Source organism: Babylonia areolata, chromosome 6 (assembly GCF_041734735.1).
Source record: "Babylonia areolata isolate BAREFJ2019XMU chromosome 6, ASM4173473v1, whole genome shotgun sequence".
Taxonomy (NCBI): Eukaryota; Metazoa; Mollusca; class Gastropoda; order Neogastropoda; family Buccinidae; genus Babylonia; species Babylonia areolata.
Genome location: NC_134881.1, coordinates 17,459,544 through 17,486,150, shown reverse-complemented (window position 1 = coordinate 17,486,150; position 26,607 = coordinate 17,459,544). Strand labels below are relative to the sequence as shown.

The window sequence follows — 26,607 nt, the reverse complement described above, 5'->3', positions numbered from 1 at the left end:
AGGACAAACTGACTTGCATGACTTAATTCTACACCCCATGAACCTTAAGGAATGAAACCCACTGTGTGGTACATTTAAGTTTGAAAGTTCAGACCTGAAGAATCGACCAACACACACACACAATTGTTAAGATGGTGATGTTTTATTCAGTCTGTCAGAAATGTGAACACACATGCATTATCTGTCAAACACTTCCCAGCTATATTTACTGAGCTGTGCAAACATTTTTTTTCAGTCTTTTTTTTTTTTTTTTTTTTTTTAAACATGATTCAGTTCAATATGAAAGATTATTGTCTGAGACAAATGATGATGAAATAAGTGACATTTTTCAAAGGAAGTCAATGGTCTGAAATGGGCTCTGGCTATCATAAAATAATTGACTCTAAACAAAATTAGTAACTGAAATTAAGAAAAAGAAAAATTTCTTAAGACAACTGTCCAATAATGATAACTTTTTGGGAGTAATAATTAAATCTTGTTTTTTGACCCACAGTCCCAGAAGAATATGACTAAAATAATTTGTAAAATCACTTTCAGGGAGTAAATAAAACAAATCCTTTCATTTTAAAGATAATAATTTTTACTGTCATAGACAAATATTACTTTACGTAGAAAGAATCAGATCTTATCTATCTATCTACAACTCCAGAAGACTACAGGTTAATCAATCTATATACAACATTCAAGGAATACATAAAAACAATTTGTCCACTTTGAAAGACACATGTTTACTGTTACAGACAATAACAAAAATAACAAAATTCTAAGCAGTAGAAAGCCTTATGTTTGAAGCATTCTTCTATTTCAATAGTCTATGCTGAAAACTGTGTATAAATCATGAGTATTCTGATTCTGAGCAACGCGAGATCACTCCAATATTTTACAGCATCCCATCAAATTGAAAAGAAGACAGCAGTCTGTTTAGACGTCACTAAGACACACCAAAATTAATAGGAAATTTTCGTCTGTAGAGAACAGAAATTTGGAATGAACAGTCTGGGACATATTATGCACCATGGATCATGGTCATGTGTAAACTGCTCCATCATGCTGGACACAAAAAACACCACATGCAAGTTTCAACATGCCACAAATCAAGTTTGTTGTTGTTGGATCCGTATAATTCTTTTTTTAAAAGAACCTGACTCCAAAAGTTGAAACAGATAACCATATAAACCAATATAACAGCAAAACAAGAGTTCCAGTTACTGAAAAACTGTATAAATATTGTAATATATATATAAACATATTATCATCATAATATATAAATCCAGATATCAATATGGCGTGGCGGACTTTATTCTAATCTGACACTGTCTACATGTTAGCAATATGAGAAAGAAAAATAACTGTGCTACTCGATATGCACAAGGAAAAAAAGTGAAACAGTCGCACACAACTCAAACGGTATATTTTCATATTGATAAAACTTTAAACCTGGTATCAAAGTCCTTCACAGTCAAGAGATCAAACGAAATCAAATCGAGTGGCTTATTGCCCAGCCAAACACAAAGAGGCCACCTCAGCACTGAATTCCTGTCAGCACTAAAAACCAGTCAAAGAGAAACCAAACTATTGTTAAAAGGTCACACAAGATGGGGGCTTCTGCACCTTTCAAGAATGCTTCAAGATATGAATGACCAAAACAGGTCACAACCTGATTAACAAACAGTAAAGTGTGGTAACTCTCTCCATTCACATGGTACATACTTCAAGTCAATGCTGCTTATGCTACCAATTCAGATAGCTCACAGGTAAATAGAAGGTTCATCAGAACAAACCCAGACACTTCCTCAAATAAGGAAGAGCACGGCCTGTCCTTATACTGATCATCTGACATGTGCACATAGCAGCAATGTACCTTTTGTTTACCCATGTGCTAGCTGAATCGGTGGCATAGGCAGCACTGACTTGAAGTTGCGTACCTTGTGAATGGAGAGAGTTACCACTCTTTGCCATTTGTTAATCATTTGTTCTCCTGGCCTCATTGTTTATTCATTTCAGGTCACAACCTGGCTGGCAAGCCAATGTGCAGGGTAAATAGTATGTTCCACACCAGTGTGCAAACATGCAAAACTTACATATATATGCAAACATATATACATATATATACAGAACTCTGTGAATATCTGAGTGAAAGCTTTGCAAAGTTAATGCTTAATCACAATACTAAAGTGTCTTGTGTGAGCTGTGACAATTTCATCTCTAAAAGCAGTAGTTAATACAAAAGATGTTTCTAAAGTTTATGTCCTATAAATGCAGCAAGCACAAGATTGTCACTGCCAGGAAAACTGAGATTAAAAAAAAAAAATTGAGAAACAAGTTTTTGCCTGAATTTTTCTTCTTCTCGTCATTATTCTCATTGATCACTGAAATACTGGTTATGGAACTGTTGTAGGAAATGATTCTCAACAAAACCATCCAAGAACCCACACACATGTGCACTCACACATGCACGCATACATGCGCACACACACGCACACACGCATACCCCACCAGTGCCCATTTGCACACTGATACACTAAATTCCATCAAAAGCATTTCATCCAATTAATAATGAAAGCCACTGAAGCCACTGTCTTGAAACTGTCCATAAACAAAAACACTCAAAGCAGTTTTAGTTTCTTCCTTCTTTCACAAAACACAGCCTTGCCATACATCTCTGAATACTGCTTTATTTCCCAAACACAGTTCCTTCCTGCTCACAGTCCTGCCTTCACACCACAACCATTCCCAAACACAGTTCCGGGCGGTCTCAGTCTGACTTGTTGGTTTAGGTAGAGTCTGATGCCGGATCGGACTGGTTTTTGATCTTGTAGTCGTTCAAAGCTGCTTTGATGGCGTCCTCTGCCAACACTGCAAGCAATCCAGCAAAACTGTCACCAGTTGAAGGGGTAAATCGCTCTTTATCTCCTCACAATAAAGCACCAGTCAATATCAGGACTGAAATCTCTCAATTCATTTTTTTTTAATGTCCGGACAGCTGATCACAACCCATTCATTTTCAGCAACTGCCAGTGGAAGAGGTACTCATTACAGGCTGGCAGTTTCCAGGTGTATCTCTTCATTCTTTTAACTTTAAACACGCCCCCCCGCCCCCCACACCCAACACACACATCTTTTCATTCTTTGTTAAATTACCAAAAATAACCACCTAATTACTGCAAAGAAATTCAGAGTGTGAAAAAATATTGCTCTTCAGTTTCATCAGACTCCCACCAACTCTTCACCTTGGCAAAACAACTGTTGCTGCGGGGAGGAAAAATAAACAGTAACATAATCAACAGACAGAGCATTCACAATGCACAAGTACACATGTTTATACCCTTTCTATATGTAAAACAAAATGCAGTTAACTACTTCAGTCACTCACACACACACACACACACACACAGAGAGAGAGAGAAAGAGAAAGAGAGAGAGAGAGATGTAATTCTCAATCCAGATTACTACACTTTGGAATAATTCTAATCAATTAGGACAACAGCTCACAGTTCGATGGTCAATTTCACACTTCATTTCTGTTTGCAAAATAATTCATCTTGTGGGTATTTTAGTTTTTAATTTCAAAAGCAGCAAACAGCCAGGTAATTGAATACGGCTAAAAACACAACCCAGAGTGCTATTCACTGGAAAACATATGACCATTAAGAAGACAAAAGTTACAACACAGGACCAGTGCCAGACTTACTGGAGCAGTGCAGTTTCACTGGGGGCAAAGACAGCTCTTTGGCAATGTCTGTGTTCTTGATCCGCACCGCTTCATCCAGCTGAAACAGTGACCACCAACATCATCGACTGCTTTCACTGCACTGATAATGATACTATCAATAACAATAATTATCAATATAGCAATTCTTAAACATCTCAAAGCAATGTACAAAACCAAATTCTTAAACATCTCAAAGCAATGTACAAAACCATCAATCAGATACAAACTACCACTCAGTTTGATTTTCCAGACAAACTTGGGAGAAAGGGCGAGAGCGGGATTTGAATCCAGACCCTTGTGGTCTATGTAATAGCAGATAAGCATCTTAACCATTCAGCCACCTTCATCCTTGCTGTGTCTGATTCACACAAATAGACAGTTTTGAAACAAGACTTACATAGACAGCATATTCCTCAAGTACATATGGAAACAAATGGCAAACTACAAGACATAAACATACAAACTGAAAAACATATCTCAGCGAAGAGCACTGTCCCACTGACCGTTTTGCCCTTGACCCACTCTGTGGCCAGAGAGCTGGAGGCGATAGCTGACCCACAGCCAAACGTCTTGAACTTGGCGTCCACAATTTTGCCATCTTCATCCACTTTGATCTGAAACACACACATACAGATACATCACATACACACTAACTGCTTTCATCTTATGAGAACAGTGGAAACTTTCTGTTTAATGCTTCAATTTTTTAATGATAGATTGTTCAATCATATTCATACCAACTGCTGAAATCTTGTGTGAACAAAGGAAACTTTCCGATTGATGCTCTCAGGTAAATTCTGTAAGAGTCTGACTGAAATTAAAAAGTGTGTGTGTGCGGGGGAGGAGGGGGTTGTGGGAGTGGGAGGGTGCATGTGTGTGTGGACGTGTGTATCCCTGTGTATGCATGTGTGTCCCTGTGTGTGTGTGTGTGTGTGTGTGTGTGTGTGTGTGTGTATCTCTGTGTGTGTGCCTGCGTGTGTGTAAGTCACACTCTCACTTGCTGTAAACAAAACATTTCACTCTGACTTAAGAGCAAGATAGTTTTGTAACATTGTGGATATTGCAAACATATGTGATCAACTATATGTATGTATGGCACTACTGGTTACCACAACACACATAATTTATCGATTTAGTTTTGTAACACTGTGGATATTGCAAACATATGTGATCAACTATATGTATGTATGGCACTACTGGTTACCACAACACACATAATTTATCGATTTCAAAACAATACATCTCAATTCTGATCTAACAATAGTCACTGATAAATAAACTGATACACTGGCAAGCAGCAAGTAACTAAAAGGAAATTTTTTTCCTAAAACTACGTTTATCTAACATACTTACCATGACCCACTAGTGTGATAGTAGTTTGCACAGGACAGGAATCAGACTCCCTACCGGAGTCTGCACTAGTGGGTCACAGTAAAGTTTGTGTAGTGAAATAAGTACTCATATTTACAATAATTAACACCACAAACCCATGACACAAATAAAGAGAACAATACTAACAATCAATAGTTGACCCACTAGTGTGATAGTAGTTTGCACAGGACAGGAATCAGACTCCCTACCGGAGTCTGCACTAGTGGGTCACAGTAAAGTTTGTGTAGTGAAATAAGTACTCATATTTACAATAATTAACACCACAAACCCATGACACAAATAAAGAGAACAATACTAACAATCAATAGTTGCCTGCACAATCTCTTTTTTTTTTTTTTTCTTTTTTTCTTTTCTTTCTTTCTTTTTTTTTTGTTAACCGATACCAGCATCAAAGCATCATTACTAGAAGTTGATAATCATACCATGAACATTTTTAAAATGGTGCTGGTTACCTGCAGTTTCATGACGTCTCCACAGGCTGGAGCCCCTACCAGTTTTTTTTGGGTTTTTTTAACTAATCTTTTTTCTTTCTTTTTTTTTTTTTTTGTTAACCGATACCAGCATCAAAGCATCATTACTAGAAGTTGATAATCATACCATGAACATTTTTAAAATGGTGCTGGTTACCTGCAGTTTCATGACGTCTCCACAGGCTGGAGCCCCTACCAGTCCTGTACCAACTTGTTTGTCTTCCTTGTCCAAGGATCCCACATTACGAGGGTTTTCATAATGATCCAGAACCTGCCCAACAATGCATACAGTCTTGTCACTGCCTGATTAAATATCATTTTGTATCTGATTATTAAATAATCTTTTTGCCATGAGTTTTGTAATAATCACAAAAAATCCTATTAACAGAATGGATTAATTTTTCAAAATCCTGTCTTATATCTATAGTGTTGTTCAAAATAATATTATAAATTTGACTAAGTGCAAGTTTAATTTACATGTGTGTTTGTGTGTTGCATTAGGTGTGTATCATTGTATGCCTGCATGTGTTATTGTGTGCAAATATGACATGCATGAATCATGCATTTTGAATGTGTATAATAAAATCTGTTAGCAATGTTATTTTAAGCTGAACACACACACACACACAACACACACACACACACACACAGAGTGCACACACACACACACACACACACACACACACACACAAACGCACACATTTTCTCGCAAATGTGGAAAGATGTTAAATAAAAGAACACACACACACACACACACACACACACACACACACACACACACACACAACACACACACACTCAGTGTGAAAGTCACTTCACAAAATCGAAACACTGAGCGGCGTAGAAACATTCTTTAGACATTAGCATATTGCATGCATAATGAATAAGGCAAATCAGAGAATTGGTATAATCAAGCGTACCTTCACATTTCTGGACAGCAGTACATTTTCAAGACTATATAAAGCATTGGTAAGACCTATATTAGAATATGCAAACACTGTTTGGTTCCCAAAATTAAAGCATCAATCTGCTGCAATCGAAGGTGAACAAAGACAAACAACAAAATTAGTCCATGAAATAAAGGATTTTTCTTATGAAGAAAGGCTTAAAATTAAATATCTTAAGCTCCATTCCATAAAAGCAAGAAGGGTACGTGGGGACTTGATACAAGCATATAAAATATATAATATTATATTTTATATATATATATATATATATATATATATAATGTTGATGACATTGATGAAGCATGTTTCTTTATCATTAATAATATCAGTCCACAAACTAACATTGTCACCCGAAACAGTACCGACAAAATACAGAACATTATAGTAGTAACATCAGAAAACTTGTTTTTAGTTACAGAGTAACTAACAATTAGACTAACCCCAGAAATCAAACGCGCACCTGACATGAATGCCTTTAAAAAGCTGACCACGATATCATAAAGAAAACAAAGAAATCATAAAGAAGTCAAAGGTGAGCCTGGGCTTGGGAGCACCTGACCAAAACAAAAAAAACAACAAAAAAACGAACAAACAAAACAACAACAACAAAAAAACAAAAAAAAACGAAAACCGACGGGGTGTACAAAGCCGCAAGGCTACGATGCTTGCCATCGCCCCACACGTGGACCTGAACCTGAACTTGACATTACTAATTAAGACTTACTGTTTGACAGACATATTAACCAAGTTGTTAACAAGGCAAATCAAAGGCTGGGTATTATTAAACGTACTTTTTCGTTTATTGATAAGGATATTTTTCTCTGACTTTATAAAGCTCTTGTAAGACCTCTCTTGGAGTATGGTCTCCCTGCCTGGTGTCCTAGACTAATACGTCAATCAATTACTATTGAAAGAGTGCAAAGACGTGCTACTAAACTGGTGCATGAAATTAAGGATTTGTCTTACGAAGAAAGACTGAAATTCCTAAAATTACCCTCAATGAAAGCAAGACGAAAAAGAGGAGATTTGATTCAAGCCTATAAGATCTGTAACGGTACAGACGATATTAAAAAAGATCACTTCTTTGATTCACCGCCAGATACTAATATGGAAACAAGAAACAGTGTTGATAAAATTTATAAACAGAGACATAACAATAACACAAGGAAATTTGCTTTCAGTTATAGGGTTACTAACGACTGGAATAAACTAACCACTAACATCAAGTATGCTTCCAATACCAACAACTTCAAGAACCTTATCGATAATCACAAAATTTTAAAAGACATTTGGTTTGACTTTGATGGTCCAAGATAATTGTAACTGGGTCTACTTAGACTGAGACAAGACAGATAACGACATAGCATAAAGAAGGCCGTGAGGCCTTGTGCTAATCAAATGAGACGGGGCGTAAAAAGCCGTGAGGCTACGATGATCAACATCAGCCCCTAACCTGAACCTGAACCTGAACCTAATTTACTTAGTCATAATTAGATTCTATATACTTTACATTTTTGTGATATTTTGCAAATGATCCAATGAAACCAGACTCCACAGCCGCAGTCACAGCTTTTCCAGCAGTTCTCGCGCCCTGAAAAAGTGCCATGTTTTTTAAATTGTGTATTTCAATCCCTTTATCGAAAACGGCAGAAACTGTCAGCAGGAAATCCACCAAGCTCCAACATTCATCAACAATTATGCAACAATTTCATCAGTCATCTCCCTTCCCCAACCGAGTACTTCCTGTTTTATCACCACTTCCTTCCACGATTTTTTTTTTTTTTCTTCTTTTTTGTTTTCTATTTATAACAATACATTTAATTTTCTGAGAATTATTTTAGATACATATATCATTATCCCTTTCTTTCTTTGATTCTGTGGTTTATAAGGGACTATTTATTTTAAAATCAGGTCAAGGGCAACTACTCACGTGAAAGAGAGGTGAAAATGAAACTAAAAGGGAGACGTGACTACGGCAAATCGCTGTGACATTGAACATTTTTCCAGTGAAGTTGATTACTGTTTTTTAGTTTACATATATTAATGCCTTCGATACAAAGTTTTGTTGTAGTATTGTTACACTAGTTATGTTACTATTGCCTCCTACTGACTCAGTACAACTGTTAACACTTCTAGAACGCGTAGACCCACAAAATGCAAGGCTGTTCGATGCAGGACTGATAAACCCAAAGCCAACACCCACCGCAGAGACCATGTTTCAGTAACTTGAATGCCCATTTCTAAACCCAATGGAAAATAAGACCGAATAATTACACTCTGCAAATTTAGGCTTAGACGAGGCACTTAAACTCCAAATTTGATTTCTCCACCACTCCCACCCCCTCCCCATCCCCCTGCGCTATTTCTGAGCAGAATACCCTGTCAATCATTCAATGATCAAAACATGATACATCACACATTATATATATATATTGTATATATATATATATATATATATATATATATATGCACATCTTTGAGACACGTATACCTGTTCAACTATAGTCACATGACCTCAAACATCATACAGTTCAAGTTCAAGTACATCTTGTCATGGTGATAGTCAATGTTGCTACAGAGTGCAAGGTCAGTCTTGTTCAGGTTAGTTTCCAATGCTTTATTTTTCTCAGAAAGTAATCTTCAGTTCCATTTACACTGCCAACATCAAATTCTGATCAGTTGATGATATTACCACACTGCTGGTAATTGGGAGGGAGGGGGGTGGAAGCCATTGTGGAGCAGATGAGGAAGTGGAAAAAATTGAGAGGGAGATACCTTCTGATAGCATTTTCACATCTACTGCTAATCCAGTCCAGCTTCTTTAGCGGTTCCTGTGAATATACCTGACTGGCATAGTTGTTGTCATCATCAGCCTGCCTTAACATCCTGTGGTCCTGATGGATTAGGGCAGGTGTTGGTGGAGCTGAGAAATGAATGCCTCAAGAAAGTGGGTCATGGCAAAATGGTTCAAGTCACAGGCTGACTCATAGGAAGACGCTGTTCTGTCTTCCAAGCTATTTCAGTGGTAGTCTCCCTTCACTCATCCAACTTAACCCTTGTAACCACAGCCATGTATGTCTTCCAAGCTATTTCATTGATAGTCTTCTATTACTCATCCCACTTAACCCTTACACAGCCATGCCAAGGCCAATATATGCAGGGCATTTTTCATCTTTGCATAACCAACTGACAGCTGAAATGGATTTAGAGTTTATTAATGTGTGTGTTTTTAATCATATTTTTTTATGCAGACATATGATATTCCTGAAGCAGGTTCAGACCAGCACTGTAACAGGGCTTGGTTGCATAAGTAGTCTTTGTAGTGTTAAATTTGTTTATCATCGAAAATGTTCCATAGTCTATAGAATTAGCACAGAGTTTGGGATGTTCCTAACGCTATACAAACTTGAGATAAGCTAACATAGCACATGCAACCCAGCCCTGTTCTGTAAGCTTATGGATATTGAACTGTGGTACATTTAATGTCCTGTGCTTCATCATTTTCAAATTTCTAGGCTGTTCACTAGGCATCATGTTCTCTGGAATACTGAGTGCCTGTTCATATTCAACACAGTTGTTTTTGTTTGTTTTTTGTTGTTTTTTTCTCTTTTAAGAAATAAGCAGTCCACTACTGATGTCATGACACTGGAAGTCTGATCGTGACCTGAGCTGGTGACATGGCCATGGCCAACATCACTGTGGTGGACTTCTCTCCCCCTGACAGCATCATGGTCAACGTGTGGTTCAAATCCTCCCAGGTGTCCTACCAGCTGCACCGCTGCAGCACAGTGGGGGAGCTGCGACAGCGTGTGGCCACGGACCACGGTGTGCCACCGGCCGAAATGAGGATCCTGCTGGGTGGCCGTGTGCTGGATGACAGCTTGACCATTCAGGTGATCACTGAGGACATGGCTCCAGATTATTTCTTTGAGGGGAGGGTGGGAGTTTTTTTTTAAAGTACAGTGTTCCTGAAAATCAAAGCGTTCTCTCTCTCTATTTCTCTCAGTATCTCTCTCTGTCTCTCTTTCCTCTTTCTGTCTGTCTGTCTGTCTCTATCTCTCTCTGTTTATATATGTATATATATCTGTATCTGTGCCCCTCTCTTTCTCTGTCTCACTGTGTCTGTCTGTTCTCTGTCTATGCCTTTCTCTCTCTCTCTCTTTCTTTCTCTCTCTCTCCTCTGTACCCATTTCTTTCTCTGTTTGTCTCTCTGTGTTTCTGTCTGTTCTCTATTTGTATGCCTCTCTCTCCCTCCCACCCCCCAACCCCCTCTCTGTCTCTCTGCCCTTCTCTTTCTCTGTCTTTCTGTGTTTCTCTCTGTCTGTTCTCTATTTGTATGCCTCTTTGTCTGTCTGTCTCTCTCTCTCTCTCTCTCTAAATATAAGAACATTTATATGCGTATGTGTTTGTTGTCTCTTAGATCAACGGCAGATGTGTAAGTTGGCAAAAGTGCTAATGTCTTCACTGTTGGAAAATAAAGATTCATTCATTCATTCATTCATTCTGTCTTCCTCTCTCTCTCTTAGTCTCTCTCTTCCACCCCACCCCTCGTTCTCTCTGCCCCTCTCTTTGTCTCTCTGTCTGTCTCTGTGCCTCTCTATCTCTTTCTCTCACTCTCTCTCTCTCTCTCTCTCTCTCTGCCCCTCTCTCTCCATTTCTTGTGTACAGGCCAGTGGCCTTGCAGTGAAATTGCTGAGTTCTCTCTCTCTCTTCTTTCTGTTTCAAGATTGTAAGCAGTGAAGTGTTCTGCTTTGTTTCGTTAACAAACTGGCCAGATTAAAAACACACCAACGAGAATAGAATTAGATGTCAGCATATATGTGTTTTTGTGAGTGTGTGTGTTTGTGTATATACATGTATGTTTGTGTGTATTCAGGCCAGTGGTGTTGGCATGGAAAGCACACTATTTGCCATCCAGCAGAGATCATCCTCAATGTCAAAACCATCAGCCACAGTGACATCAGCTGCACTGTCATCGCCCCCTCTGTCAACAACAACAACAGCACAAGCACCACTACCGGCAGCAGTGGTGTCTCACTCCGCCAACCATCCGGAGACTGCAGTTACAGGGGCAGCAACCTGTCTGTCTGCCCCGTCTACGACACACCATGACGGTCAGTTTGTAGTGTTGTATTTTTATTTGTATTTGTATTTCTTTTTATCACAGCAGATTTCTCTGTGTGAAATTCGGGCTGCTCTCCCCAGGGCCACCCATTTTTTTTTTCTTTTTTTTTCCTGCGTGCTGTTTTATTTGTTTTTCCTATCGAAGTGGATTTTTCTACAGAATTTTGCCAGGAACAACCCTTTTGTTGCCATGGGTTCTTATATATGCGCTAAGTGCATGCTGCACACGGGACCTCAGTTTATCGTCTCATCTGAATGACTAGCACCCAGACCACCACTCAAGGTCAAGTGGAGGGGGAGAAAATGTTGGCGGCTGAGCCATGATTCGAACCAGCGTGCTCAGATTCTCTCGCTTCCTAGGCGGACGTGTTACCTCTAGGCCACCACTCCACATTTCTCTGTCCTTCGGTTTTTATTCTGTTCCTGTTTATCTCTTTCTTTCTGCGTGTGTCTGTGTGTGTGGGGGGGGCATGTATGTGTTTGTGTGCTCACGCATATGTGGGCGTGCATCCGAATATGTCTCTGTGTGTGTCTGTACATATGTGTTTGTGTTTGTCTTTCACCAAAACCTTTCACCGTTCAAAAGTAACTACATCGACCTATATATAAATATGCATGTATAGTTTTGACATTGGCATGTACAGCGAAATGATGGGTGCAATAGGCAAGTGGTTAATTCATTGGACTTTCAATCTCAGGGTCCCAGGTTTGAATCTCAGTAACAGCTCCTGGAGGGTGGGGATTTTTCCGATCTCCCAGGTCAACATGTGCAGAACTGCTTGTGCCTGAACCCCCTTCATATGTATACACAAACAGAAGATCAAAAGCACATTGAAGATCCTGTAATCCATGTCAGCATTTGGTGGGTTATGGAAACAAGAACATACCCGGCATGCACACCTGTGAAAACGGAGGATGGTTGCCTACATGGCGGGGTAAAAATGGTCATACATGTAAAAGCCCACTCATGTACATATGACTATGAGTGAACATGGGAGTTGCAGCCCACGAGCGAAGAAGAAGAAGTGCAGTAAAATAGTGAACCACTGTGTTGTGTGTGGTGTGTGCAGCATGTCGACAGCAGCTGTCTGACCAGTACTACGTGTACTGCAAGGTGTGTGGTCAGGTGCGCGCCGGTCGCCTGCGCGTGAAATGCAGCGTGTGTGAGGGAGGAGCTGTTCTTCTGGACTCAGTCAGTCTGCCTCTTCTTTCATCTGCCTGTCTGCTTTTACGTTGATCACTTTGTCAGTCTGTCTCAGTTGTATACAAATTTGAAGTTCAATTGTCTGTCTCAGGTACATTGAACATTTCAAGTCTGTCTGACCAATTACCTCAGTTATATTGAAACTTTTAATGAAATTTGATTGTCTTGTCAGTCTGTTTCGGTTATGTTCACATTTGAAGTTTAAATGAATGTTCATCTAACCTACTTATATTCAATTTTGAAGTTAAATTATCTGCTCATCTATTTCAGTTACATTCAAACTTTGATTTTTAATTGTCTGTCCCTCTGTCGCAATTATATTCCAACTTCAAAGTTTAATTATCTGTCCATGTATCTCATTTACATTCAGATTTGAAGTTTGTCTTTCCATCTGTCTCAGTTGTATTCAGTTTTGAAGTTAAATTGTCTGTTCATCTCTGTCAGTTACACGCACTTTAAATCTTAACTGTTTGTCGATCTATTGAAGTTATATTCAAATTTTATGTTTAATTGTCTGTAGATCTGTTGTCCATTTATCTCAGTTATATTCAAAATTGAAATCTAAGTGTCTGTTTGTCTGATATATATTCAAAATTGAAGTTCATTGTCTGTACATCTATTTCATTTATATTCAGATATGAAGTTTAATTGTCCTTGTGTGTGTGTGTGACTGTGTGTGTGTGTGTGTGTGTGTGTGTGTGTGTGTGTGTGTGACTCTGTGTGTGTGTGTGTATGTGTCTGTGTGTGTGTGTGTGTGTGTGTGTGTGTGTGACTCTGTGTGTGTGACTCTGTGTGTGTGTATGTGTGTGACAGGATCCGGGGGGCTGGGAGGATGTGCTGACTGTCGGACACCTGACCGGCAGCTGTCAGTCCCTGCAGTGCGAGGGATGCCAGCCGGTGTGTACCTCCTGCTTGCCTGTCTGTCTGTCACTCTGTCCCGCTCTTTGTCAGCAGAACTCCCGAAAAGCAGACACTGTGTTGATGAACTTACAAGATATATATATCACAGCACTTGGGTCTACAAAGTTTGCAGTGTTCTTTACAAACTTGGATTCGCAATTGTGTGGGAAATGTGAGGGGTTGGGGGTCGTTAGGGGGGTGGGGGTAAACACAAGATTATTCATTATCAAATTTAAATGAAAGACTTATTGATTGTTTCAACCGAGACTTGCATGCTGCTCTCCATAATTTTTACTATGTTTATTCACTGTTCAATCACAAGTTGCCTGTAAGTGCATATCTCAGCCAAATACCAATTGTTCATGTTAAAAAAAGTGTTTACAAAATTCAGGGTAGGAATGTCACCACAAAATGTCTGTTTCATAAACTTCAAAGTGACAGCTGTTGATGACACTTATAACTGTTCATTTTGGTACAGATGTTACTGAATGTTGGAGATGTGTAACTTTTTTTTGTCATGCTTCTTACATAACTTATTAGCTGTGTGGCGAAAGTGAATGAATGTCAGTGATCTTTCACTTGTTGTCATGCTGCTGACAGAAGGTACCTGCTTGTGCAACAGATGTTTTACTTCAAGTGTGCGGAGCAGCATGGCGGCAGCGGAACGGTGGTGGCGCTGCGTCACATCATGCCCAACCGACGCTCCGTACCGTGCATGACCTGCGAGGACGTCATGTCAGTGTTGCTTACTGTCATCCTCTGCCTTTTCCTCTGTCTGTCTGTTCCCTTTGTGTACAGTCTGCCCGGCCCCTCTGTTCAATCTCTCTCTTTTCTGTATTATCCGAATTCAGTTTTTTTGTTGTTGTTTTTTTCCGTTTGTCAAAGGAAACGTGAAGGGGAGCGCATTTGAAATTTGGGAAATGATGCAAGGCTGCTATGATGACATGGTTACTTATATAGCACCTTTCCTTGGTTGGGGACCAAGCTCTAAGCATTTCACAAACACCGGGTCATTTGCACAACAGGCTGCCTACCTGGGTAGAGCCGATTGACAGCTGCCATTGGGCGCTCATCATTTGTTTCCTGTATCATTCAATCAGGTTTCAGGCATGCACGCATACACACTCAGACAGACATGTGACATTTTACGTGTATGAGGTTCTGAAATGGGAAAGGTGACAAGGTGATATGAATGTTCATTGATCTGCTTTCAGTGTCAGTTTCAAGGGCATTAACTCCTTCAACCCTCACTCAAGCATTGCTCTGATGTCAAGATTAGTCTCATTAAAACAGTTTTCACATTTCTACATATGTATAAACCCGAAGGGAAGGGAACTAACTTGTACAGTTTTTATAGACGTGATTTGGAGGAAAAAACAGTATGTTTTTCTGCGGTTTTTTTTCACAGCAGTAAAGCATGAAGCCTGCCGAGGCTGTGAACTCCAGGTTTGAATGGATACATATTTGAGTCTTAATTTTGGTGTCAAATTCCAGTGATGTTGCTAAGGGAGAAGTTGGATCAATGAATTTGGAAATGATTTATAAGGCCTGACCATCTTGTTTAGTTCTTCCTATGGTCACTAGTATGCACTAGTGGGCTTTTGTGTATATGACCTTTTTAACCCCCACCATGTAGGCAGCCAAACTCCGTATTTGGGTGGAGGGGTGTTGGGGGGGAGGGTGGGGGTGCATGGTCTTGTTTCCATAACACACCAAATGCTGACATGGATTACAGGATCCTTGACTTGTGTATTTAACCTTCTCCATGCATATACACATGAAGGGGGTTCAGGCTTTAGCAGATCTTCACATGTTGACCTGGTAGATCAGAAAATCTCCACCTTTACCCAGCAGTTGCCATGACCAGGATTTAACCCTAGGACCTACGGTTTTTGCACCCGTCGTTTAGTTCTGATGTGTTGAACTGGTGATGTTCATGTATTCATCCAGTCAGGTTTTAAAAAAATTTTTTTTTTTTAATTAATTTTTTTTAACAGTTATGCCTGCTTCTCCACCCAAACACAGTGTAGTACTGGGATAGTATAAATATAGAAATGTCACTGTGGTTGGTTTTTGCAGCCAGAAGACGGGTGCAATAGCCAAGTTGTTAGAGCATTGGACTTTCAATCTGAAGGTCCCTGGTTCAAATCTCGGTAATGGCACCTGGTGGGTAAAGGGTGGAGGTTTTTCTGATCTCCCAGGTCAACATCTGTGCAGACCTGCTTGTGCCTGAACCCCCTTCATGTGTATAAGCAAGCACATCAAATACACACGTTAAAGATCCTGTTATCCATGTTGGCATTCAGTGGGTTATGGAAACAAGAACATACCCAGTAAGCACACACCTGAAAATGGAAAATAGCTGCCTACATAGCGGTGTAAAAATGGTCTTATATGTAAAAGCCCACTCGTGTACATACAAGTGAATGTGGGAGTTGCAGCCCACGAACAAAGAAGATGAGGCAGCCGGAACAAATGAGTGATGGTTATAGCGCATTGGGTTATGCTGCTGGTCAGGCATCTGCTTGGCAGATGTGGTATAGCGTATATGGATTTGTCCGAACACAGTGATGCCTCCTTGAGCTACTGAAACTGAAACTGAAACTATTCACGTTGGTGCTAGGACCAGTATTTTGTTTTGTTGTTGTTCATTTGTTTATTTGTTTTTTTTGTTTTTGTGTGTGCTCACTTCAATCTCATAGTTGTCTGCCACTGTGATCAGGAGCCCAGTAGTTGTCTTCCCCTGTGAGTGGAGCCACGTGATGTGTGTGGGATGCTTCAAGATGTACTGCTCCATCCGGCTGAAGGAGCGGGGATTTCAGCACACAGCGCAGTATGGCTACACCCTGCCCTGCCCAGGTCTGTACAGTGTCAGTGTTTGTTGGACTGCTGGTGGCCTTTGGTTGGCGGGCTTTTTTTTTTTTTTTTTTTTTTTTTTTGTCAACCTTGTGGGAGGTTGTAATGTGTTTTGGGTTTGGGGGTGATGTCGTGAATTAGAATTTTGATTATTATGTGATAGACTGCAGTTTTGTTGAGGTTTTTTTGGGGGGGAGGGGAGTGGGGGGGAGGGGAGGGGTATAATCATTTTATAAAATGCTGTATGTATTTTAAAACTTGTGGTAGGTTGTAGTGCGTTTTTTGGGACCATGTAGTAAATTATAATTTTGTTTATTATATAGACTGCCGTTTTGTTTGGGGGTTTTTGTTGTTTGTTTGTTTTTGTTTTTTTGTTTTGTTTTTTACTCATTTATGAAATGCTGTATGTTTTCTTGAATTATGTGATATATTATAGAATGACATTTGAGGACTGCATTTTTTTTCTTGTGAAGTAAGTTTCAGTGTATATTTTTAGTATGTGGTGTACTGCAAATGTATGTTTTTGATCATGTGGTAGATGGCAGTGAGAGTTTTCTTTTTTTATGGAATAGACCACTGTTTTCTTCTATTTTTTTTTAATTAAAAAAAAACAACAAATTATACATTGCAGTGTGACATGTTTTAGGCATGTTAAATCTGGCGCAGCCCATAACTCTCCAGACTGGATTTTGTTGCTGGGGCCTATAGTCTGCTTCCAGGTGGTCACTAGGTTCCATGATTTCCTCTAACAAGAGGAGAACCTCTGACCTGACGCCGACAGTCATCCAGACTTTGGCACACAACCAGTAGAGAGGGGGAGGAAGCCAGTGAACAGTTCATCAGACACCAGCCATTCACATGAGACGATAAACTGAGGTCCTATGTACGGCATGCGCACAGAGCATGCATGATAACCCACAGCATCAAAAGGGTTGTCCCTGGAAAATTTGTGTAGAAAAATCCACTTTGATAGGAATAACAAATACACTTGCAGGCAGAAGAAAGAAGGGGGTGTGGGGGAGGTTTTGCTGCACTGTGGTGGTTTGTTCCCCTGGGGAGAGCAGCCTGAATTTCAGAGAAATCTGTTGTGACAAAAAGTGATACAGTGCGAACAATATGATGCTATACAATACAGTACAGTGCAACACAGCACAACACAACACAGTACCACTTCACAACAATATGTACCCCCCTCCATAAGGTATATCAAGACTGTGTATTTTGGTGTATCATTTCCTGTTATATAGCTGTTTAGATGGAATGAGTTGTTACATATGAGGTTCCTTTTGTTTTAATGGAGATCATAATGTGGTTAATGCTCTTTTTCCATTTTGTGTTGCTTGACATGCATTAAGTGATGCGAAGTGTCAACAGTTCCATGGTGATGCTAATACAATGCTTATTATTTGTTATAACATTGCATCACTATCAGTATCTGCTGACAGTGTTTTCTCCTTGACCTTGGGAAAAAAAAGAAACAAAACAAAACAAAAAAACCTGTTTCCCTCTGTCAACAGCCAGGGAGAGCAGTGTGAATTTCACACAGAGAAATCTGTTGTGACAAAAAATGATACAGTGGATACAATACCATATAATACAACAGAACACAATACAATACAAGACAACACAACACAATGCATCAATCCAACACAACACAGCACAACACAACACAATAACAATACCACACAACACAGCACAGCACAACACAGCACAGCACAACACAGCACAGCACAACACAACACAACACAACACAACACAACACAACACAACATAACACAGCACACAACACCACACAACACAACACAACACAACACAACACAACACAACACAACACAATAACACAATACAGCACACCACAGCAAACCCGTTTCCCTCTGTCAACAGCCGGTTGCTCCCGGTCGTACATCCAGGAGCAGCACCATTTCTGTGTGCTGGGGGAGGGGCACAACACAACACAGCACAGCACAACACCACACACCACAATGCAACACAACACAACACAATAACAATACCACACACCACAACACAGCACAGCACAGCACAGCACAACACACAACACAATGCAACACAACACAACACAGTAACAATACCACACAGCACAACATAGCACAGCACAGCACAACACAACAAAACACAACACAATACAACACAACACCACACAACACAACACAATAACACAATACAGCACACCACAACAAACCCGTTTCCCTCTGTCAACAGCCGGTTGCTCCCGGTCGTACATCCAGGAGCAGCACCATTTCTGCGTGCTTGGGGAGGGGCAGTACGAGCGCTACAAGGACTTTGCCGCTGAGGAGTGTCTGATGGCGGAGGGGGGCGTGTTCTGCCCGCGCCAGGAGTGCGCCTCGGGCTTTCTGCTGGGCTCTGCAGACACCCGCGTGGTCTGCCCCCACTGCAAGGTGTGTGTGGGTGGGTGTATTTGTTTGTGCTTGAGCAGAGCATATGTGTGTAAGTTTGTGTATGTGTTTATGTATGTGAATGTGTGTGTGTATGTGAGTGTGTGTGTATGGGTGTAGGGGAGGGGAGGTGAGGGGGGCTGTATGGGTGTGGGGGTGTGTGTATTTGAGTGTGTTTGAGCAGAGCATGTGTGTGTAAGTTTGTGTATGTGTTTATGTATGTGAATGTTTGTGTGTATGGGTGTGGGGATGTGTGTATATATATACGTGTGTGTGTGTGTGTGTGTGTGTGTGTGTCTCCTTGAGCCGTGAATGTGCATGTATGTGTGCTTGAGCAGATCATGTGTGTGTGTATGTATGAATGTGTGTGTGTGTGTATGCTTGAGCAGAACATGTGTGTGTGTAGGTATGTGTGTGTGTGAGTATATGTGTGTGTGTGTGAGTATATGTGTGGGTTTGACTATGTTTATGTGTGCGTGTGTGTGTGTGTGTGTGTGCTTGAGCATGTGTGTGTCTGTTCCATCTTCCCCTTTTTGAATATGGATCTAACATATAAATTTCATTGTTTATATTCCCATCTTTCTGTGGAGTTGCTTGTCAAAGATATGGATCTTCCATGGAGATGAAGTTCAATGCTGAGAATATCGTTAGTGAGGATCTAACTGTGCTTTTGTATCTGGAAAGCGTTGTCCATGGCTGTCCGTACATGTAAGTGTAGTGATGTGCACACAGTTATAAACACAAAAAAATGTATTTAGTATCTCCACATAGGTGGACTAAAAGTTTGAACAGGACAGGAATCCAGACCTCTGTCGGAGTTTGCACCAGTAGGTCATTGTAGGTATGTTAGATTAAACATTATCTTTGGGGGAAAAAATATATTCCAATCTTGATGTCAAGTCAATTTTCAAAGTGTCTCGGTGTGAAGTACATGGTCTCTACTGTTTCCACCCTCCAAGTTAAAATTTCCTGAAGTGCTAAATGAATCCACAGTATTGAAATTCATGTGACAGTATGTGTGTGTGTGTGTTGTTGTTGTTGTTTTTTTGTTTTTTTGTTTGGCTGGAGAGGGAATTGAATAGGGAAGTCAGTTTGATGTTGGTGTGTTTTCAAAACGGGTCAGACATGTGATTTACCAGCGGACTCAGATTTTATCAAGTCTCAGGAGCATACACGTTGTGCATGCAAGCACACATGCATGTGCATGCATGGACACACTTGCGTATGAAAACATGCGTATGCATGCAGTCATATAGTAAAATACACTTGCACACACACACATACACAGACATACATACACATATGCACATACACACACACACATATACATACAGTGAGCACACAAGCACTTGCACAGACATACACTCACTCACACACACAAACACACACACATACACATACGCATATACCCACATTCACACACACACACACACACAGAGAACACACAAGGCACACACATACACATACACACACACACACACACACACACAGTACACACAGAACACACAAGCAACTAAAACAAAGTGATATAGCAGGAACGTGTGAGAGATGCCCACAGAACAAACCTCATGCTGTGTGCAGTTTGTGTTCTGCCGACGCTGCCGGAGAGACGGCCATGACGGTACCTGTCGTCCTGTCAGCGCCACCACACTGCAGCCTCAGGTAACGACTGTGTGTCATTTCTGTCTCTGCTTTCCACTTGTCACAGGTAACTTCTGTGTCTTTTCTGTCTCTGTTTTCCACTTGTCTCAGGTAACTACTGTGTCTTTTCTGTCTCTGTTTTCCACTTGTCTCAGGTAACTACTGTGTCTTTTCTGTCTCTGTTTTCCACTTGTCTCAGGTAACTACTGTGTCTTTTCTGTCTCTGCTTTCCACTTGTCTCAGGTAACGACTGTGTGTCTTTTCTGTCTCTGTTTTCCACTTGTCTCAGGTAACGACTGTGTCTTTTCTGTCTCTGTTTTCCACTTGTCTCAGGTAACTACTGTGTCTTTTCTGTCTCTGCTTTCCACTTGTCTCAGGTAACTTCTGTGTCTTTTCTGTCTCTGCTTTCCACTTGTCTCAGGTAACTACTGTGTCTTTTCTGTCTCTGTTTTCCACTTGTCTCAGGTAACTTCTGTGTCTTTTCTGTCTCTGCTTTCCACTTGTCTCAGGTAACGACTGTGTCTTTTCTGTCTCTGTTTTCCACTTGTCTCAGGTAACTACTGTGTCTTTTCTGTCTCTGTTTTCCACTTGTCTCAGGTGACTTCTGTGTCTTTTCTGTCTCTGCTTTCCACTTGTCTCAGGTAACTTCTGTGTCTTTTCTGTCTCTGCTTTCCACTTGTCTGAGGTAACTTCTGTGTCTTTTCTGTCTCTGCTTTCCACTTGTCTCAGGTAACGACTGTGTCTTTTCTGTCTCTGTTTTCCACATGTCTCAGGTAACTTCTGTGTCTTTTCTGTCTCTGTTTTCCACTTGTCTCGGGTAATTACTGTGTCTTTTCTGTCTCTGTTTTCCACTTGTCTCAGGTAACTTCTGTGTCTTTTCTGTCTCTGTTTTCCACTTGTCTCGGGTAATTACTGTGTCTTTTCTGTCTCTGTTTTCCACTTGTCTCAGGTAACTACTGTGTCTTTTCTGTCTCTGTTTTCCACTTGTCTCAGGTAACTACTGTGTCTTTTCTGTCTCTGTTTTCCACTTGTCTCAGGTAATTACTGTGTCTTTTCTGTCTCTGTTTTCCACTTGTCTCAGGTAACTACAGTGTCTTTTCTGTCTCTGTTTTCCACTTGTCACAGGTAACTACCGTGTCTTTTCTGTCTCTGTTTTCCACTTGTCTCAGGTAACTTCTGTGTCTTTTCTGTCTCTGTTTTCCACTTGTCTCAGGTAACTACTGTGTCTTTTCTGTCTCTGTTTTCCACTTGTCTCAGGTAACGACTGTGTCTTTTCTGTCTCTGTTTTCCACTTGTCTCAGGTAACTTCTGTGTCTTTTCTGTCTCTGTTTTCCACTTGTCTCAGGTGACTAGTTTGTCTTTTCTGTCTCTGTTTGTCTTTTCTGTCTCTGCTTTCCACTTGTCTCAGGTAACTACTGTGTCTTTTCTGTCTCTGCTTTCCACTTGTCTCAGGTAACGACTGTGTGTCTTTTCTGTCTCTGCTTTCCTCTCACCTCAGATAACTGCTTTCTTTTCTCCCACTGCTTTCCACTTGTTTCAGTTAACTACTGTCTTTTCTGCTTCAAATTTCCACTCGTCTGAAGTAACTACTGTCTTTTCCCTCATTGCTTTCCACTTGTCTCAGGTAACTAGTGTGTCTTTTCTTTCATTGCTTTCCACTTGTCTCAGGTAACTAGTGTGTCTTTTCTGTCTCTGTTTTCCACTTGTCTCAGGTAACTAGTGTGTCTTTTCTTTCATTGCTTCCCACTCGCCTCAGGTAACTCTCTGATCGTTCGTTTGTTCAGGATGTGTTGTATATGTGTGTCAGTTATGTGAAGCGGAGCTTGGTGTGTAGTATGTACACGTGTATCGATGACATACAGTGTTCTTTGTGGCAGTTCAGCGATGGGGAGTATGATGTGCTGTATATGTGTGTCTGTTACATGAAGCAGAGCTTGGTGTGTAGTGTGTACATGTGTCGATGAAGTTCAGTGTTCGGTGGTGGCAGGAGTTCAGTGACGCAGAACGTGCTAAGCGTGCACGGTGGGAGCAGCAGACGGCAGACACCATCCAGCAGACCACCAAGGGCTGTCCTGGCTGCGGCGCCCGCACCGAGAGGGACGGTCAGTCGTCTTCGTCTACTTCCTCCTTCATGGGCTGCCACGCCCACTTTCTCTCTTATTCACACGAGTGGGCTTTTACATGCGTGACCATTTTTACTGTTTTCATGGGCACAGTAGCCAAGCGTTGGACTTTCAATGTGGGGGTCCTGGGTTCGAATCTCGGTAACAGTGCATGGTGGGTAAAGGGTGGAGATTTTTCTGATCTCCCAGGTCAACATATGTGCAGGCCTGCTTGTGCCTGAACCCTCTTCTTGAGTAAAGGTACACATAAGATCAAATACACTTATTAAAGACCCTGTAATCCATGTCAGCGTTAGGTGGATTATGGAAAGAAGAATATACCCAGCATGCACGCCCCTGAAAATGGAGTATGGCTGCCTACATAGCAGGGTAAAGAAATAAAACAGTCATACATGTAATATGTTACATGCCTGTCTGAGTGTGTATGTGTTAGTGCCTGAAATCTTATTGAATGACACAGGAAACGAATGATGAGCACCCAATGGCAGCTGTCAATCAGCTCTACCCAGGTAGGCAGCCTATTGTGCAAATGACCCAAGTTTGTAAAGTGCTTAGAGCTTGGTCTCCGACCGAGAATAGGCGCTATATAAGTATCCATACCATCATCATCATTCATCACAACCCCACCTTGTAAGCAGTCACACTCTGTTTTTGGAGGAGTTGGGTGTGCATGCCAGGTATGTTCTTGTTTTCATGACCCACCAAACACTGACATGGGTTACAGGATCTTTAATGTGCGTATTTGAGGTGCAGCTGGATGACAACGATGGTCATCATCGATCTCGATGGACACACCACTCACCCACTCATTTGATGTGTATGCATATACACATGAAGGGGGTTTCAGGCACCAGCAGATCTGCACATTTGTTGACCTGGGAGATTGGAAAAATCTCCACCCTTTACCCACCATGTGCCGTGACCAGGGTTCAAACCTGGGACCCTCAGATGGAAAGTCTGGTGCTTTAACCACTCGTGTGTTGACTAAAAAATGAAGAGACAGAGCAAGGGCAGTGAAGAGACAGATCATGACTAATGAAGAGACAGAGCACAAACAATGAAGAGACAGACCATGACTAATGAAGAGACAGAGCACAAACAATGAAGAGATAGAGCACAAACAATGAAGAGATAGAGCACAAACAATGAAGAGATAGAGCACAAACAATGAAGAGACAGACCATGACTAATGAAGAGATAGAGCACAAACAATGAAGAGATAGAGCACAAACAATGAAGAGACAGAGCACAAACAATGAAGAGACAGAGCACAAACAATGAAGAGATAGAGCACAAACAATGAAGAGATAGAGCACAAACAATGAACACAAACAATGAAGAGATAGAGCACAAACAATGAAGAGATAGAGCACAAACAATGAACACAAACAATGAAGAGACAGATTGTGACTAATGAAGAGATACAGCACAAACAATGAAGAGATAGATCATGACTAATGAAGAGATACAGCACAAACAATGAAGAGACAGAGCACAAACAATGAAGAGACAGACCATAACCAATGAAGAGATAGAGCACAAACAATGAAGAGATAGAGCACAAACAATGAAGAGATAGACCATGACTAATGAAGAGATAGAGCACAAACAATGAAGAGACAGAGCACAAACAATGAAGAGACAGATCATGACTAATGAAGAGACAGCACAAACAATGAAGAGATAGATCATGACTAATGAAGAGACAGAGCACAAACAATGAAGAGACAGACCATGACTAATGAAGAGATAGAGCACAAACAATGAAGAGACAGACCATGACTAATGAAGAGATAGAGCACAAACAATGAAGAGATAGAGCACAAACAATGAAGAGACAGAGCACAAACAATGAACAGATAGAGCACAAACAATGAACAGATAGAGCACAAACAATGAAGAGACAGAGCACAAACAATGAAGAGATAGAGCACAAACAATGAAGAGACAGATCATGACTAATGAAGAGATAGAGCACAAACAATGAACAGATAGAGCACAAACAATGAACAGATAGAGCACAAACAATGAAGAGATAGTGGGTGAACAAAGAAAAGCTAGAGCAGGAACAACCCAAGAGGTTGTGAAGAGATAAGAGCAAGAACAATGAAGATGTGTGGCAGGAGGGGAGCATATCCTTCTCTGCCTTCTCTCTTCCTCTGTCTCTGTCTCTGTCTCTGTCTCTCTCTCTCAGTGTTTTTGTTTTCCTTAATAGGCATTTTACTTTGTCCTTTTTTGTTACTAGGGGCTGGAGGCCTATGAAATAAAAATGTGTTCTTGTTAAAAAAAACAACAACCAAAAACAATGAAGATAAAGAGCATGAATAATGAAGAGATAGGCAGGAACAATCAAGAGATGGGTAGGAACAATGAAGAGATAGTGAAGAGATAGAGCATGAACAATGAAAAGGTAGAGCAGGAACAAATGAACTGTGAGAGACAGAGCAGGAACAATGAAGAGACAGAGCATGAACAATACAGAGCATGAACAATGAAGAGACAGAGCATGAACAATGAAGAGAACAGTGAAGAGATAGAGCAAGAACGGTGAAAAGACAGAGCATGAACAATGAAGAGAACAGTGAAGAGATAGAGCAAGAACGATGAAAAGACAGAGCATGAACAATGAAGAGAACAGTGAAGAGATAGAGCAAGAACGATAAAGAAACAGAGCATGAACAATGAAGAGAACAGTGAAGAGATAGAGCAAGAACGATGAAAAGACAGAGCATGAACAATGAAGAGAACAGTGAAGAGATAGAGCAAGAACGATGAAAAGACAGAGCATGAACAATGAAGAGACAGAGCATGAACAATGAAGAGAACAGTGAAGAGATAGAGCAAGAACGATGAAAAGACAGAGCATGAACAATGAAGAGAACAGTGAAGAGATAGAGCAAGAACGATGAAAAGACAGAGCATGAACAATGAAGAGAACAGTGAAGAGATAGAGCAAGAACGATGAAAAGACAGAGCATGAACACAGGTGAACGTGTTGCTGTTCCAGGCGGGTGCATGCACATGCGGTGCGCGCGGTGTGACGAGGAGTGGTGCTGGCTGTGTGTCAAGCCCTGGGACAGAGATTGTCAGGGTGCCCACTGGTTTGGTTAACAGCGTCCTCCCCCCCCGCCCTCCCCATCACCCCCTTCCTCACTCCGCCCCCCCTCCCCTCTCCCCTGCTTCCTTTGTCTTTTCCTGTTGAATTCTTTGTGTAATATCACATATGAGAAAAGATTGGGAATGAAACTACTACTACTACTACTGCTGCTGCTGCTGCTGCTGCTACTACTGCAACTACTACTACTACTACTACTACTTCATTCACTTAAAAGAATCAAATCTGGCTTGTATACAAGAGCTCACATGATAAGCATACCTGACAGTGTTATACATCTGTCTTTTTCTTTTTCATTCATTGTCTCATATTATATAATTATTGTGGATGAAAATATTGCTATGACTTCTACTATCTTATTCACTTTACATGCGTAAAGTTGGCCCGATTTCTTGTAAGTTTTTTGTTCATGCAGTGTGATCAGTTGAACAGAGAAAAAAAAATGTCTAGCTTTATTCAGTCTGCTGGCATGACAGAACCATTCTCACTGCAGTTTAATGGTGTCTTCAACTTCCTTTTCTCATTTGATTGTCCGTCTTCCAAGGACTATAAGTCAGCTGGCATGTCCCCTGACAATGTTTCCACCATTCCAAAAGTTAGGACAAACCGCAAGAGGTGTGAGTGTAGTTTTTTGTCGGTTTGTTTGTTTGTTTTGTTGTTGTTGCTTTTTTGTTGTTGTTGATGTTGTTGTTTAAAAACATCCCAGAGT

The 26,607-nt window shown here is 40.7% G+C and overlaps 2 protein-coding genes across 6 annotated transcripts; one reads left to right on the top strand and one right to left on the bottom strand.

Annotated features, from left to right (window-relative positions):
• Positions 1–218: 218 nt before the first annotated feature.
• LOC143282802 (iron-sulfur cluster assembly scaffold protein IscU-like) lies at positions 219–8,249 on the bottom strand. Its single transcript, XM_076588585.1, has 5 exons — positions 8,032–8,249; positions 5,732–5,845; positions 4,216–4,326; positions 3,692–3,770; positions 219–2,856 (listed from the first exon to the last, which is right to left on the bottom strand). Exons 1-5 carry the CDS (start codon positions 8,125–8,127, stop codon positions 2,774–2,776), a joined length of 483 nt encoding a protein of 160 aa, XP_076444700.1. The 5' UTR covers positions 8,128–8,249; the 3' UTR covers positions 219–2,773.
• Positions 8,250–8,462: 213 nt separating this feature from the next.
• LOC143282801 (E3 ubiquitin-protein ligase parkin-like) lies at positions 8,463–25,947 on the top strand. 5 transcript variants are annotated; one of them, XM_076588580.1, is made up of 11 exons: positions 8,463–8,527; positions 10,136–10,414; positions 11,398–11,635; positions 12,716–12,837; positions 13,663–13,746; positions 14,372–14,484; positions 16,472–16,608; positions 18,826–19,022; positions 20,601–20,681; positions 22,648–22,762; positions 25,791–25,947. In XM_076588580.1, the coding sequence occupies exons 2-11, from the start codon at positions 10,199–10,201 to the stop codon at positions 25,892–25,894; spliced, it is 1,407 nt and encodes a 468-aa protein (XP_076444695.1). In that variant the 5' UTR covers positions 8,463–8,527; positions 10,136–10,198; the 3' UTR covers positions 25,895–25,947. The 5 variants fall into 5 exon arrangements, with proteins under 5 accessions (XP_076444695.1, XP_076444696.1, XP_076444698.1 ...); XM_076588581.1 differs by lacking the exon at positions 8,463–8,527 and adding an exon at positions 9,052–9,122; XM_076588583.1 differs by lacking the exon at positions 8,463–8,527 and adding an exon at positions 9,067–9,107.
• Positions 25,948–26,607: the final 660 nt, after the last annotated feature.